Source organism: Palaemon carinicauda, chromosome 12 (assembly GCF_036898095.1).
Source record: "Palaemon carinicauda isolate YSFRI2023 chromosome 12, ASM3689809v2, whole genome shotgun sequence".
NCBI classification, from domain to species: Eukaryota; Metazoa; Arthropoda; class Malacostraca; order Decapoda; family Palaemonidae; genus Palaemon; species Palaemon carinicauda.
Genome location: NC_090736.1, coordinates 8077993 through 8090266, shown reverse-complemented (window position 1 = coordinate 8090266; position 12274 = coordinate 8077993). Strand labels below are relative to the sequence as shown.

At 41.5% G+C, this 12274-nt stretch overlaps 1 protein-coding gene across 1 annotated transcript in view; it reads left to right on the top strand.

Annotated features, from left to right (window-relative positions):
• Positions 1–12052, top strand: part of LOC137650476 (titin-like) — a 963282-nt gene extending 951230 nt beyond the window's left edge. Inside the window, 2 exon segments of the mRNA XM_068383702.1 lie at positions 9623–9728; positions 10189–12052. Coding sequence (XP_068239803.1) covers positions 9623–9728; positions 10189–10317 — 235 coding nt within the window. The 3' untranslated portion in view covers positions 10318–12052.
• The last annotated feature ends 222 nt before the right edge of the window (positions 12053–12274 follow it).

The window sequence follows — 12274 nt, the reverse complement described above, 5'->3', positions numbered from 1 at the left end:
TGTGTGTCCTGTTTGACATCTGATCATGCTGAAGTGTGTCTGCTGTTTGCCATCTTTAGTGTTTGTTACAATCCTGGAATTCTTTGATCACCCTGGCAACTTCTGGTCCCGCAACCATCCAACCAACCACTAGGTTTCACTAGGGTTGGTTGTGATTCCAACTGCTCCACCGTCTTCTCTGATGCAGACATTATTCTGTTCATGTGCTTGTTCAATTGGGATTGAATGGAATACCCTCTGTGTTTTCTAAATGGTGAAATGGCCTTAACTGAATTTCCTGACTACATTTGGGTGTTTGGTGGTGAGTTGGCCATGACCTTCAGGTGCACTGGTATCCACCTAGCATAGTGGGTGTGATCAAGTACCAACAGTTCTAGTTCCAGCACAGTTGCCGAGTTGCAAAACTGGGGACGAGTTCCCCTCTCTGGCAACGCTAGTCTTCAAACAGAGGAATTTCCTCTATCACTGGTTTCTTCCAGACAGTAGTGGTTTCAGGCATGATGATGTGGGATTTACAGTGCTGCTGCGGGATTTACAGTGCTGCTGCAATGCTCTTCTTGTGTGCAAGACATGGGATGCTTGCAGGAATGAGTCTGCTGTACCTGTTGTCACAATCTCAGCTTCCACAAGTGCTTGCACCCAACCACTTTCCTGCGGCCAGTCCCCCATTGTTGTCAGTGCTGCCATTTCTATTTGGAGACCACCAAACATTACCACTATCTGGTCTTCACTGTAGCGCCCGGGCCACTTCCACTGTACTGTATATGCTTGACCAAAGCGAAACAATAGCTGATCAAAGATGACCACTGGTTTCTGTTCAGGATTCAGGTGTTCCAGGGCAATCTTCACGATGCCCATTGTGTGTCGGGTCATGTCCACTGTGTGGGCACTCTAGGAAGAGTGTGAGCAGCGATGTTCTGCCAATGACTCGAGCATCTGCTGGCTGTCGGTTGGCATGAAATGTAAACCAAAATGTGTTGTCATTGTCCACTGTATCGGTGTTGTCTTCCAGACTTGCTTTGCATTGCCTAGCCATTGGTATTCTTCATCAGAGTGCTGTTTGAAGTCTCCTCTGGTCAATGATGCCACTGTAGCAGCTGGGACTGGCAATTTCTTGATGCTGCTAGTGACTGGGTACATTAGTGTAGCAATGCGGCAAGGGGGTGACTATCTCTGACCGTGCATCCCCAGGTCTTCCAACAATGACGATGCTCCAATGCACTCCTTCACCAATGTAAGAAGGATGTTGTATCAGGGAGATAGCGGTACCATGGGAGGATTCCTTTGATGTTGTTGCATTGGGGTTGTGATCTATGTTGTCTACAGCAGCAGTTGTGAACACTTTGCCACTCATTTTCGGAGGGCAGACCACTCGTTCTCTGGGATGGCAGACACTGTAACCCATTGGTGCTGAAAGCTGGAGCACTCTATCATAAGAGAGGCTCAGGTCAAGATGTGACACTGTCGACCAATTCCTTCTTGTGGGTATAAGCATGCGGCATCATCTCCTGTGCGACACTGTGCCTGACACTGGTGGATGATTTGGTGCCACATATTTGCTTGTGTTTGATGCTGTTGAACTTCAGTATCTGGGCTGCAGGGTTATTGCTTGCCATCTGTTCCTTGATGTTGAGTCCCTCTAGGACCATACTGACTAGGGCAAGCAGCAACGGTGGCACAGATTCTTCTTGACATCCTTCAGGGAATCCTGTGAAGGGCTTGGCTTCTCTAAACATGACAGCGAACAATCTGTGCAGCACGGGCAAGATGGACTGTATCATTATCACTGTCCAGCTTACAGGCTTTGGCAAGAGCAGCACCATCATCATTTTCAAATGCAATCAGATTGTCTTTCTCCTTGGTGTATGCCTGCATGTCAGGAAACTTAGCCAGCAGTCTCTGTTTATCGTGAGAAGTGGACTCCTGTCCACCTGGACTCCTAGCTGTTCCCTTCTAGACTGATAGAGCTGGACAAGATCAGCTAATCTGAATATTAGTACCGTCTCTTTCTCTTGTTTCGATTCTTCAATGTAGTGGATGAGTTCAGCGAAGAAAACTGACGACTGTTCTTGCTCTTGGCGTGCGTCCTATGATGCTGTTGACTGGGCCTTTCTTATGTGATTGTAAAGCCCTATCAAGGAATGTGGGTGATACTGGGCTTCCAACACTATCATGTCCCTACCACTGAGACGGCCCAGGAATTCTGTATCACCAAGAAGGATTGCACACACACACCCGTCTGAACATTTGTAGTGTTGCAGCTTTGCAAAGACTGTCGGCCCCAGCTGGTTGTTCACAGAAGAAACTAGTTTCTGGGACCTTTTTCTCTGTATTTGATGAACGTGAATGTAACCTAGTGCATTTGCTTGCAGCTTGTCATCACTCTTACTTCTTTCTTGATTGCTCTCTTGTGTTCTCTCTGCAGTTTGGTATTGTTGGACTGGAGCCTGCATGTCCGATGATATTTTGCACCGTGTGCAACCATCCCAGCTTCAATGCCATGACTATCATCGAGTCTTTCCAAGTGAAATAATCGTGGAAGCTCTCCAAGTTTACTAAATTTGACCAAGTTCTCTGCGAGTGAACTGTACCCACTCCCAATGTTTTATCTCTTGGATTGGTCAAGCTTGGTCAGTGTCTAATTCTTTTCCTCCTGACATATGAGGCATAACTTCCAGTCTTTTGTGGAGAGGTGCAGTAATGTTGAGGGTGAAGTTTCCTCACCAGCAGCAGCAGCATCTCGTCTGAAGCTCTTAGACATGGTGGAACTGTCTCCTGAACCTGCAATGAAATTGAACAATGTTAACATTTCTATTGTCACCAGTAATATTAATAGTGTAATATCACTACTATATCACCATAACTACCACTTCTACCACCACAAACATTTAGGCACCAGAATTCAAGTCAATAGCTGCATTAGACCCGAAGATAATCACAAATGTAATATTTAAGTGGCAGCCCTTTTTGAAAGTCAATAAGGCAGCCAATCCTTGACAATACCAAGTAACAATTAGTACCATTGGATTCCTTGCCCCAAAAAACATACATTTTGATACCAGAGTCAATAGCTTCATTATATCCAAAGATAATAGCAAATGCAGATGCCATGTGGTGACCATTTTGAAATCCAATATGGCGGACATAAAAAGACTTTCAAGTGGCCTAATAACTGAAAATGTTCGCAATATATTAATGTACATTTGTGGCAAATTTGGTGCTTGTATCACAAAATGTACCAAAGATTTGCTATGCTGCCCCACTAGTAATGTCAGAACCATCCAGCTTCGCTGAAAGCATACTGCTATTAAAGGATTTTTCTTTCTTACCAGATATTAGGAAGTTTAAAAACTTGCAAGTCAGTCAGCATGCCTAAAAAATTACTCCTTTAGGAAAAAATACAGCTCTATCCAGATGTAAGGGAAAAAGGCTGTCAAATTAATCAAGGGTAAGGTTTATGTCCTTAAAAAGAATTGATGGAATTACTTCATATTGGTTCCACTGCACAGAAATTGTGAGGGGAATAGTTCGTTAAATGTCTCATATTAGATGTTTAAATGCCCTTCAACTGACATAACAAGGAAGAGAACTTCTTTACCTAGATCTCGAGAGATGTAAAATTACAAATTTTTTTAAATGTCTTTTTCCTAACAATACAAACCTTGAGCTATTTAATAAGGGATATACTTTCGGCTTAGCTGGAAGACTAGCCATAAGACTTTTAGCGAGGTGTAACTACATCACTGCTAGTTAGCGGGGGTTACGGGGGTAGAACAGGCTATCTTGCTCTCTCTCACACACACACACACACACACACACACACACACACACACACACACACACACACACACACACACACACACACACTTGTGTTCTATTGTCCCTTTTGCTTGCAGGCAGGACTTACCGGGGGATAGGCGATTGCCAGACTAAATACAAACCCTTTCACTCTTTATTAAGACAGACTTGCCCCTAAGGTGGGTGGAAGTCCTAACCAGCTGGCTGGCTTTTGACCTTTTGACCTGATGTTTTCCCTCTTAAGTGCCATGCACATACAAGGAGGGGAGGACCCTGATACCTCGCTAAATCTACGTTGAACAGCACTCTTTAATGGCCTGAGCAGTCTGTGCAATTGTGCAATACTAGCATTGTGACTAATCTTGGTAAGAATTCTCAGAAACATTGGAATCTTTGAACCATCCATTGACGTTACCTAATCCCACCTCGCCGTGGCGTAAGAGGATGCAACAAGTATATATAAATATCAGGTTACATAAGGGAAATTGTTTTACCTGCAGACATAGGAGGCCAGCTTGCAGAGTACAGTAGATGCTGTTCCCAAGAGAGGGGAAGATGAAAGAAATAGCCAGTCATTCTTTTCATTCATCCCAGACTTAATCCCGGGTAACCTCTGCCCTCCACCATCCTCTACTTGGCCATCAAGGAGCCTGAGGTGTTTAAACTATTTTTTGTGTAGCCACCACAGGGCCAATGGAGAACATTTCCCTGTTCCTGTGGCCATGTCTTGCAGGTAGTGGGAGGTGAAGGTCTTCTGACACTTCCACATACCTGCTTGTAGGACCTATGTTACAGAGTAGTTCTTTTTGTCTTTGTCTGAGGAGTAGGGTCAGAATTCAATGTCTGGTCTGGGCTCTTGCAAATCCATTATTATTATTATTATTAATTGCTAAGCTACAACCCCAGTTGGAAAAGCAGGATGCTGTAGCCCAGAGGCCCCCAACAGGGAAAATAGCTCAGTGAGGATAGGAAACAAGGTAAAATAAAATATTTTAAAAACAGTAACATTAAAATAATTATTTCCTATATAAACTATAATACTTTAACAAAGCAAGAGGAAGTAAAATTAGATAGAATAGAATAGTGTGCCCGAGTGTACCCTCAAGCAAGAGAACTCTAACCCAAGACAGTGGAAGACCATGGTACAGAGGCTATAGCACTACCCAAGACTAGAGAACAATGGTTTGATTTTGGAGTGCCCTTCTCCTAAAAGAGCTGCTTACCAAAGCCAAAGAGTCTCTTCTACCCTTACCAAGAGGAAAGTAGCCTCTGAACAATTACAGTGCAGTAGTTAACCCCCTTGGGTGAAGCAAAATTGTATGGTAATCTGTGTTGTCAAGTGTATGAAGACAGAGGAGAATCTGTAAAGAATAGGCCAGGCTATTCATTGTATGTGTAGGCTAAAGGAAAGAACCGTAACCAGAGAGAAGGATCCAATGTAGTACTTACTGTCTGGCCAGTCAAGGAACCCCATAACTCAATAGCGGTAGTATCTCGATGGGCGGCTGGTGCCCTTGCCAACCTACTACCATGCAGAGATAGTGTTCTTGGCAATTCTTCTTTTGACTTTCCTCATGCCGACAAAAAATGCTGCCACTTGGGGGCGAGTTTCTGCAATTCTCTTGAGGTAGCACCTCAAGCTCCTCACTGGACCAAGTAGCAGTTGATCTGGATCATTGGTTACAATACAAAGACTCCTTATCCAGAAGGGCTCAAACCTTGGATCCGTTGCTGCTGGATTTTTAGGTCTGGAGACGCTCGGGAACGAAGTCGAGTATTTCGTGTCCCCAACCCTGGAATGGGAAACGTCGATGTCGTAAGAAAGGGCGTGTGTTAATTCTTCCAGTCAAGGTCTGCCTGGTGCCACCTTGGAGCTAAGAGGGTCATTGACGTGCCTGGATGTCCTTTGTTGAGTGATATTTTTACTTGTTCAACCAGAGGGGAGGGGGAAAACGCGTCGACTTCTATGCTGCCCCTGTTGTTGGAAGGCCTTTTGCCGAGTGTTTGTGGAAAAGATACTGACGAGCAGTACATCGAAATCTTGTCTATTAGAGGTCTACTGTCGGTGTACTAGAAGATCCACAGACCACTTGGAGCCAAGTATTTGAGTCAATACTCACATTGTCCGCCAGAAAATCTCCCTTGTCTGGGTAGATCAGAGTCGCAGGGGCAATGAATAGTCCTCTTCCACCTTAGCATTTCCTCAACTAGCTGGCATAGGTGCTATGAAGAGGAACTTCCCTGAATATATGTTTGAATATAACCCCCTCCCGTGGTGTCATTGTCCATCAACATCGTGGAGTGTCCTGAAAGGAACTGTTGGGGGGCTAGAAAACTGCCCTTATTCCAGAAGATTATTGTGACAATGATGATAGGAATAGGACCAGAGTCCGGTGATCATGTGTTGCCTCATGTGAACCCCCCCCCCCCCCTCCTTTCTTGATGCTTCTTATAGGAGCATCTAATATTGGGGGGAAGCTGGAAGATCTTACCCTCCTGAGGAGGTTGGGATCTGATGCTCCCCTGTTGCTCCCAGGAGGACAGGTGTCCTTGTCAGCTAGAGTAACTTTTCAGATGGAGTAACCAATGAGATGGCAGCGAATCGAGAACAGCAGTAAGAAGGGGCTTCCGTCTTCAGTCCTTTTAATCTGCTCGTAGAAGGAAAGACTATTAGTCTGGTGACTAGAAGTATGTCTAGGAATACCAGATTTGTGTTAGCTGAAGGGATGACTTCTTGAAATCTTACTGACCACGAGTCTGTAAGAAATAGCCAGCCATCCAAGTGGCTTAACAGATGAATGCCGCTCCCGTGAATCCTGAGTGAAGAAACAGAGAAGGTGCGAACAAATCAAAAGACCGCTTGGAGCCAAGTATCCGAGTCAATACTCACATTGTCCGCCAGAAAATCTCCCATGTCTGGGTAGATCAGAGTCGCAGGGGCAATGAATAGTCCTCTTCCACCTTAGCATTTCCTCAACTAGCTGGCATAGGTGCTATGAAGAGGAACTTCCCTGAATATATGTTTGAATATAACCCCCTCCCGTGGTGTCGTTGTCCATCAACATCATGGACTGTCCTGAAAGGAACTGTTGGGGGGCTAGAAAACTGCCCTTATTCGAGAAGATTATTGTGACAATGATGATAGGAATAGGACCAGAGTCCGGTGATCATGTGTTGCCTCATGTGAACCTCCCCCCCCCCCCTCCTTTCTTGATGCTTCTTATAGGAGCATCGAATATTGGGGGGAAGCTGGAAGATCTTACCCTCCTGAGGAGGTTGGGATCTGATGCTCCCCTGTTGCTCCCAGGAGGACAGGTGTCCTTGTCAGCTAGAGTAACTTTTCAGATGGAGTAACCAATGAGATGGCAGCGAATCGAGAACAGTAGTAAGAAGGGGCTTCCGTCTTCAGTCCTTTTAATCTGCTCGTAGAAGGAAAGACTATTAGTCTGGTGACTAGAAGTATGTCTAGGAATACCAGATTTGTGTTAGCTGAAGGGATGACTTCTTGAAATCTTACTGACCACGAGTCTGTAAGAAATAGCCAGCCATCCAAGTGGCTTAACAGATGAATGCCGCTCCCGTGAATCCTGAGTGAAGAAACAGAGAAGGTGCGAACAAATCAAAAGACCGCATCTACAAATGATATTACCGGTCATATAGGGCGATTCTTAGATCCTTTTTTGAAGCCGGAGAAAGTGGAATCTACCGGTAAGTCTCCCCATTCCAGTGTATCTGAAGTCCTGTCTTCAGGTCTGACTGCACGTTTGACCGCGCTTGTCATATCGATCCTGAACAAGGTTGATCTGTGCTGTCTTGACGTAAGTCCTGAAGTGCGGTAGAGAATAGAAGGGTGTTCATGAGTAGAGAAATTGTTAGGCACGGGAAGTAATTGCCGGACTCCTACAACCTGAAAGCAAATTGACGGGTGATTGTGGGCTGACAGGCGATCACGAGCTGACGGGAAATCACGACCTGACGGGCGCTCCCAAGCTGACAGGTGATCTCGAGCTGCAGCAGGACTGGGCGAGGCGAGTGAGCTAGGCGAGACGAGTCAGTTGGGCGAGAAGAGACAGCTGGTAGTAAAGGCGAACGGACACTGGAAGCGTCAAATTCGCAGAGAGTGAGAAACATCATCTTCATGCTCCGACAAGCCACACTTTTTAGTCAACTAGCTTACAAACCCTGAATTTAAAAATTTTAGTTTATTAGGAGCAAATCCAGAACATCAGTAACTGATTAGTTTTACACAAGTCAAAACTTCCTTGTGGTATATTAGGCATAAGAACTAAACTAGAATTACTAGCCTTTTTCTGAATTTGGGACAAGAATTTATCATCTTTTCACAAAGAAGTGGAAAACTGAGGGGTATAAACAGTCTTGGAAGTAGCTGTCAAAAGACTTGGAAGAATAAGCAGCTTTAGACCTTTCCTTTAGCAGCTGTTTAGGTGATTTATCAGCAATGGGGTTATATAAGGTTTGAAAAGGAGACGCTTACGTTTGAGGTCCGCCTCATGTTTCTTTCTAACTCATTTTCATGTACAGCAGAATGAACTAAGGGAAATTAGCTGACCAGGTTTGTTACGAGTAGATGCTGTGGCTGCTGTGTATGTTTGAAGGGGACTTGTTCAGCAGTCGACTTACTAGTGCCTACATTTACCGCTTTAGTCTTGACCTGAGATGAGCTAGTAGCTGAGCTTGCACGTGAATAAAGCTCGCTTCCATACGAAACATGATGCAAGCAGGTGACTTTAGTTGAAATTTTGTTTGCCCCGTCAAAATCTAAGGGAATCATACGATATGGCACGCCACCCACAAATGTAATGAGGTGGCTTTAAATGGCTTACAGTACTTAATTGAGTAGAGGGATAATAGGATCCAGACTAGCCGTCTGCCTCACAATTTAGTTGTCTAAAAGAGCGACTTGGAATGTGGGAATATAATGGTTCAGCAGCAGAAGGGCCTAATGTAGTTGGAGAATTTAAGGTTCTTTGAGAGAATCCAGAATCTGTGTTGTGTAGTGAGCCTTCAGAACCCTGAAAGAAACATTAATACCCCTAGATTCATTTTGAGAGGTTAGGTTTGATGATTTAACAAATGTAGCTATAGATGTTAAGAGCTTTTAATACTAATCTCTCTCAAAATTTGTCTGTTTAAGGAAATTAATTAACGGTGTTGGCGTTTCATTGTTGTCGTCAGTTCTGCTATAATTAACTAGCTTAGTTTTCCCTGGAATTCCCTTTAAACTAAAGGCAAGTTTCCTTTGTGCTTTGAATTTTTAACTTGCTCGGCAACCATTGAAACATACTTTTCTGTTAGAGGGACCGTGAGGCAAACGCACTCCTCAGCGGTTATGTAAATCACAGTACTGTACTGCCATCATCACAAGACACAAAGAAAATGCAAATTATGATTGCCAAAAACAATTCCCTTGAACAATCCACTCAAGGGAAGACATTTTAAAATGGAGTAATATTTTAACAATATGTAACATGTATTTGTTAAACAGTCATGATGGAGAGACACTTACCATGTACTGATAGAATATATCATTACTTTACTAGAGCCATGTGTCTATTGAAGGGAAAGAAAATGAGATTTTTTAAATTTAAAAAAAAATTTACTGGTAAAGGTTGATTAAATTGAATTTCTAAAGAAGAATCAATAAAAACATCAGGCGAGGATAGAAATTAGTTGTATTATGACTACGTTTTCCTATAACTCTGCATGCTTTAAATACTCTAGATTGATATATTAGAAAATACAACAGAGATGTTAAAACAAAAAGGCATTTTCTTTTATTAATTCCCATTTATCTTTTATTCAGCAAACGACCAACGGAAGACGATTGCCGAGAACACAGATGGTTACTTGAAACTGACCACATGGTGAAGAAGAGAGAAAGAGCAACGTTCTTTGGCGTTAAATTACGGGTAAGTTTGTGAAAAGGAGTCTAATAAAATTCTCTCTTAGTTCTATTTTTTAAAGAGTATTTATCATTGCTAATACAAAATGTAACATCCTCTTGAATATTACAGTAACAATGTTTGTTTTATTATTTTATATAATTTTGAGGGTTTTAATTTGATTCTGAAAAAATTGAAAAATTGGAAAATATCATCTTGTGTATATTTGACTAATTCATCTACCATACTGTTTTTGGTATTTTTCTTTGATATTTGCTTTGAGTATAATTTTCTATGCCTTATTCTCTAGTTTAATTGTTATTGTTGACCATACAGGTAATCTCCCTTCTCCTGAAGGCAAAACAAGAGACTATCTCAGTTTGGATGTTTTCATAACGACGATTATCTCTCTTTTAAAGACGTCTCAAAAACTTTATGCACAATCTGAAGCAATAAATTTATACCATTTTCAATATCCTCATTTCAGGAATATGACGAATCTTATCACAAGGCCAGGGCGGCGTTAGCAACAAAATCGAAAACTCTACTGAATTTCAATGACATGACCCTCCCAGCTGAATATTCCTACGATCCCGACATGTTCTGCGTCCTCTAAGCAAATAGTTTTGGTAGACAGTTACTCTATGACCAGCGCAGCAAATAGTGCAGTCGAGTGAAGGAGAAGAGAGATAGTGTCTGTGAGGCAGCCTCTTAAAGATATAACGAGATATGAAATGTGGAGGCAAATACTGTAGCAGCCTTCTGTGATTCAGCTAGATACATTTAAAAATTAATGTGCCTCTAGTTTAAGTGAAGTCTGAAGCTGAAATATTATAACTAGACATTATCAGGGTACTGTTAATGAAGTTTTAGTGCTGCAAAATGAACGTTGCGCTGTATTAGGGAAATAAAAGTGTTGCTGTCCATATTTTGTTTTCGCAAATAACCAAGCTGGAAGGATATGCGGAATATCCCCCGTAAACTATCTGAAGAAAGTTTCCGAGTCATTGATGCCAAAGCTTATTTATCTTTTGAGTTCAAGAGATTTGATGTATGATATTACTCAGATTATTATTTCTTCCTTATCGTCTCTATCTCTTGCTTCTTTTTGGCTTGAGCCAAAGAAAACTTGATTACGTACAATCTTTCCTCTTAGGAAAATAAATGTCGGAGAAATCATGCCATAAATGTGCTGAAGTACAAGATCGTTTTGTTGGTCGGGTCTCTCTTATTTTTAATTATTATTTTCTCCTTTAGGTTGATCACTGTGGCTGTAGCAGTGAACACTGCAAATTCTTAGTATTTGGAAGAGATTTCACTGATGAGTCTTATTTTTTAATCACATGATTATTTCCCATCTATGTTGTAATATTATAAGGGTAATTGTTTATGTAAAGATACATGCATTACATATACAAAATAAGTTACATTCATGCCATAAGCACATTTGATTGCAGCACAAAGTACCATAGTTGATATGGTTTTATTGTGTTCATTTTTTTTTTCATTTTTTTATGTGAGAAATACTAATAACAATGCTAGTATATGCAATTGTTTTAGCCATTTTAACTGCAATCAGAAATGTAGTTGAAGTCATCAGACGTTTTTTTCAAAGTCTTAGTTGTTTCTAGTGAGTTTGTTTAATGCTTCATAGAAAAATAGTAATTTGACTCTCGTTACTCGTTCTTAATCCCGTGGATCAAGTTCACGTTTTTGGTGTGCGGTCAAAACCTGGTCGTGAAAACGTTTAACGTTGATCTGGTGTCATCCGTGTATATTGGCTCTGGCTGCACTTTGTATAAACGACTTAATTATTGAAAATGTACGTGAAATATTCCTAGAGGTATGTGTAAAATTTTCTCTTGATGTCTGGATCCAAATAAGAAACAACGCAAGTTGCCAATAGATTTGTTGTTCTTAAAACCGGGAAACATAGTTATGACCAATTTTTGTATTTATTTCCTCTGTTTAGAATTGGTTGTTGCTTTCTTTTTTTTTGAGGATTTTAGTTATGGTTTTATGCATGTACTGCCTCCAGTACTCTTATCACCACACCAAACTTTTTTTTTAAGAATCTAGTTTTCCACGCGAATCTTAGGTGGAGCTCGATCTCCGAATGCAGTACATGCCTAAAATGTTCTTCCTGGATGTGTTAAGTGTCATTCATTTTTCTGAGATTGTTTATCCCCTTATTTTCTTCTTAGAATATATTTCGTCAGGACTTCTCGATGAAATGGGACTAAATATTTCAGTTCCTCTGTCTGCGAGGTCTGCCAATTGTTTCATAATAGCCGGTGTACAGATTATCGATTCTATTGTCATGTGATAAAATATACAAGATGCTCTCATTATTGTTGTCTTTTAATCTTTCCTTTTAAAGAATGAAACTAATGAAAATTTACATTAAGTATGGGTTTGCAAAAGGGTCGTGAGCCTGAAGTACTGTTTAGATTTAGAATGACGTAAAATAATTATTATTCAATGCTATGATAGCCCCAATATTTTTTATAACAAAATATCTGTAATAATTTAGTGTATTTTGGAAACTTTGTATTGATTGCAACATTATTGTA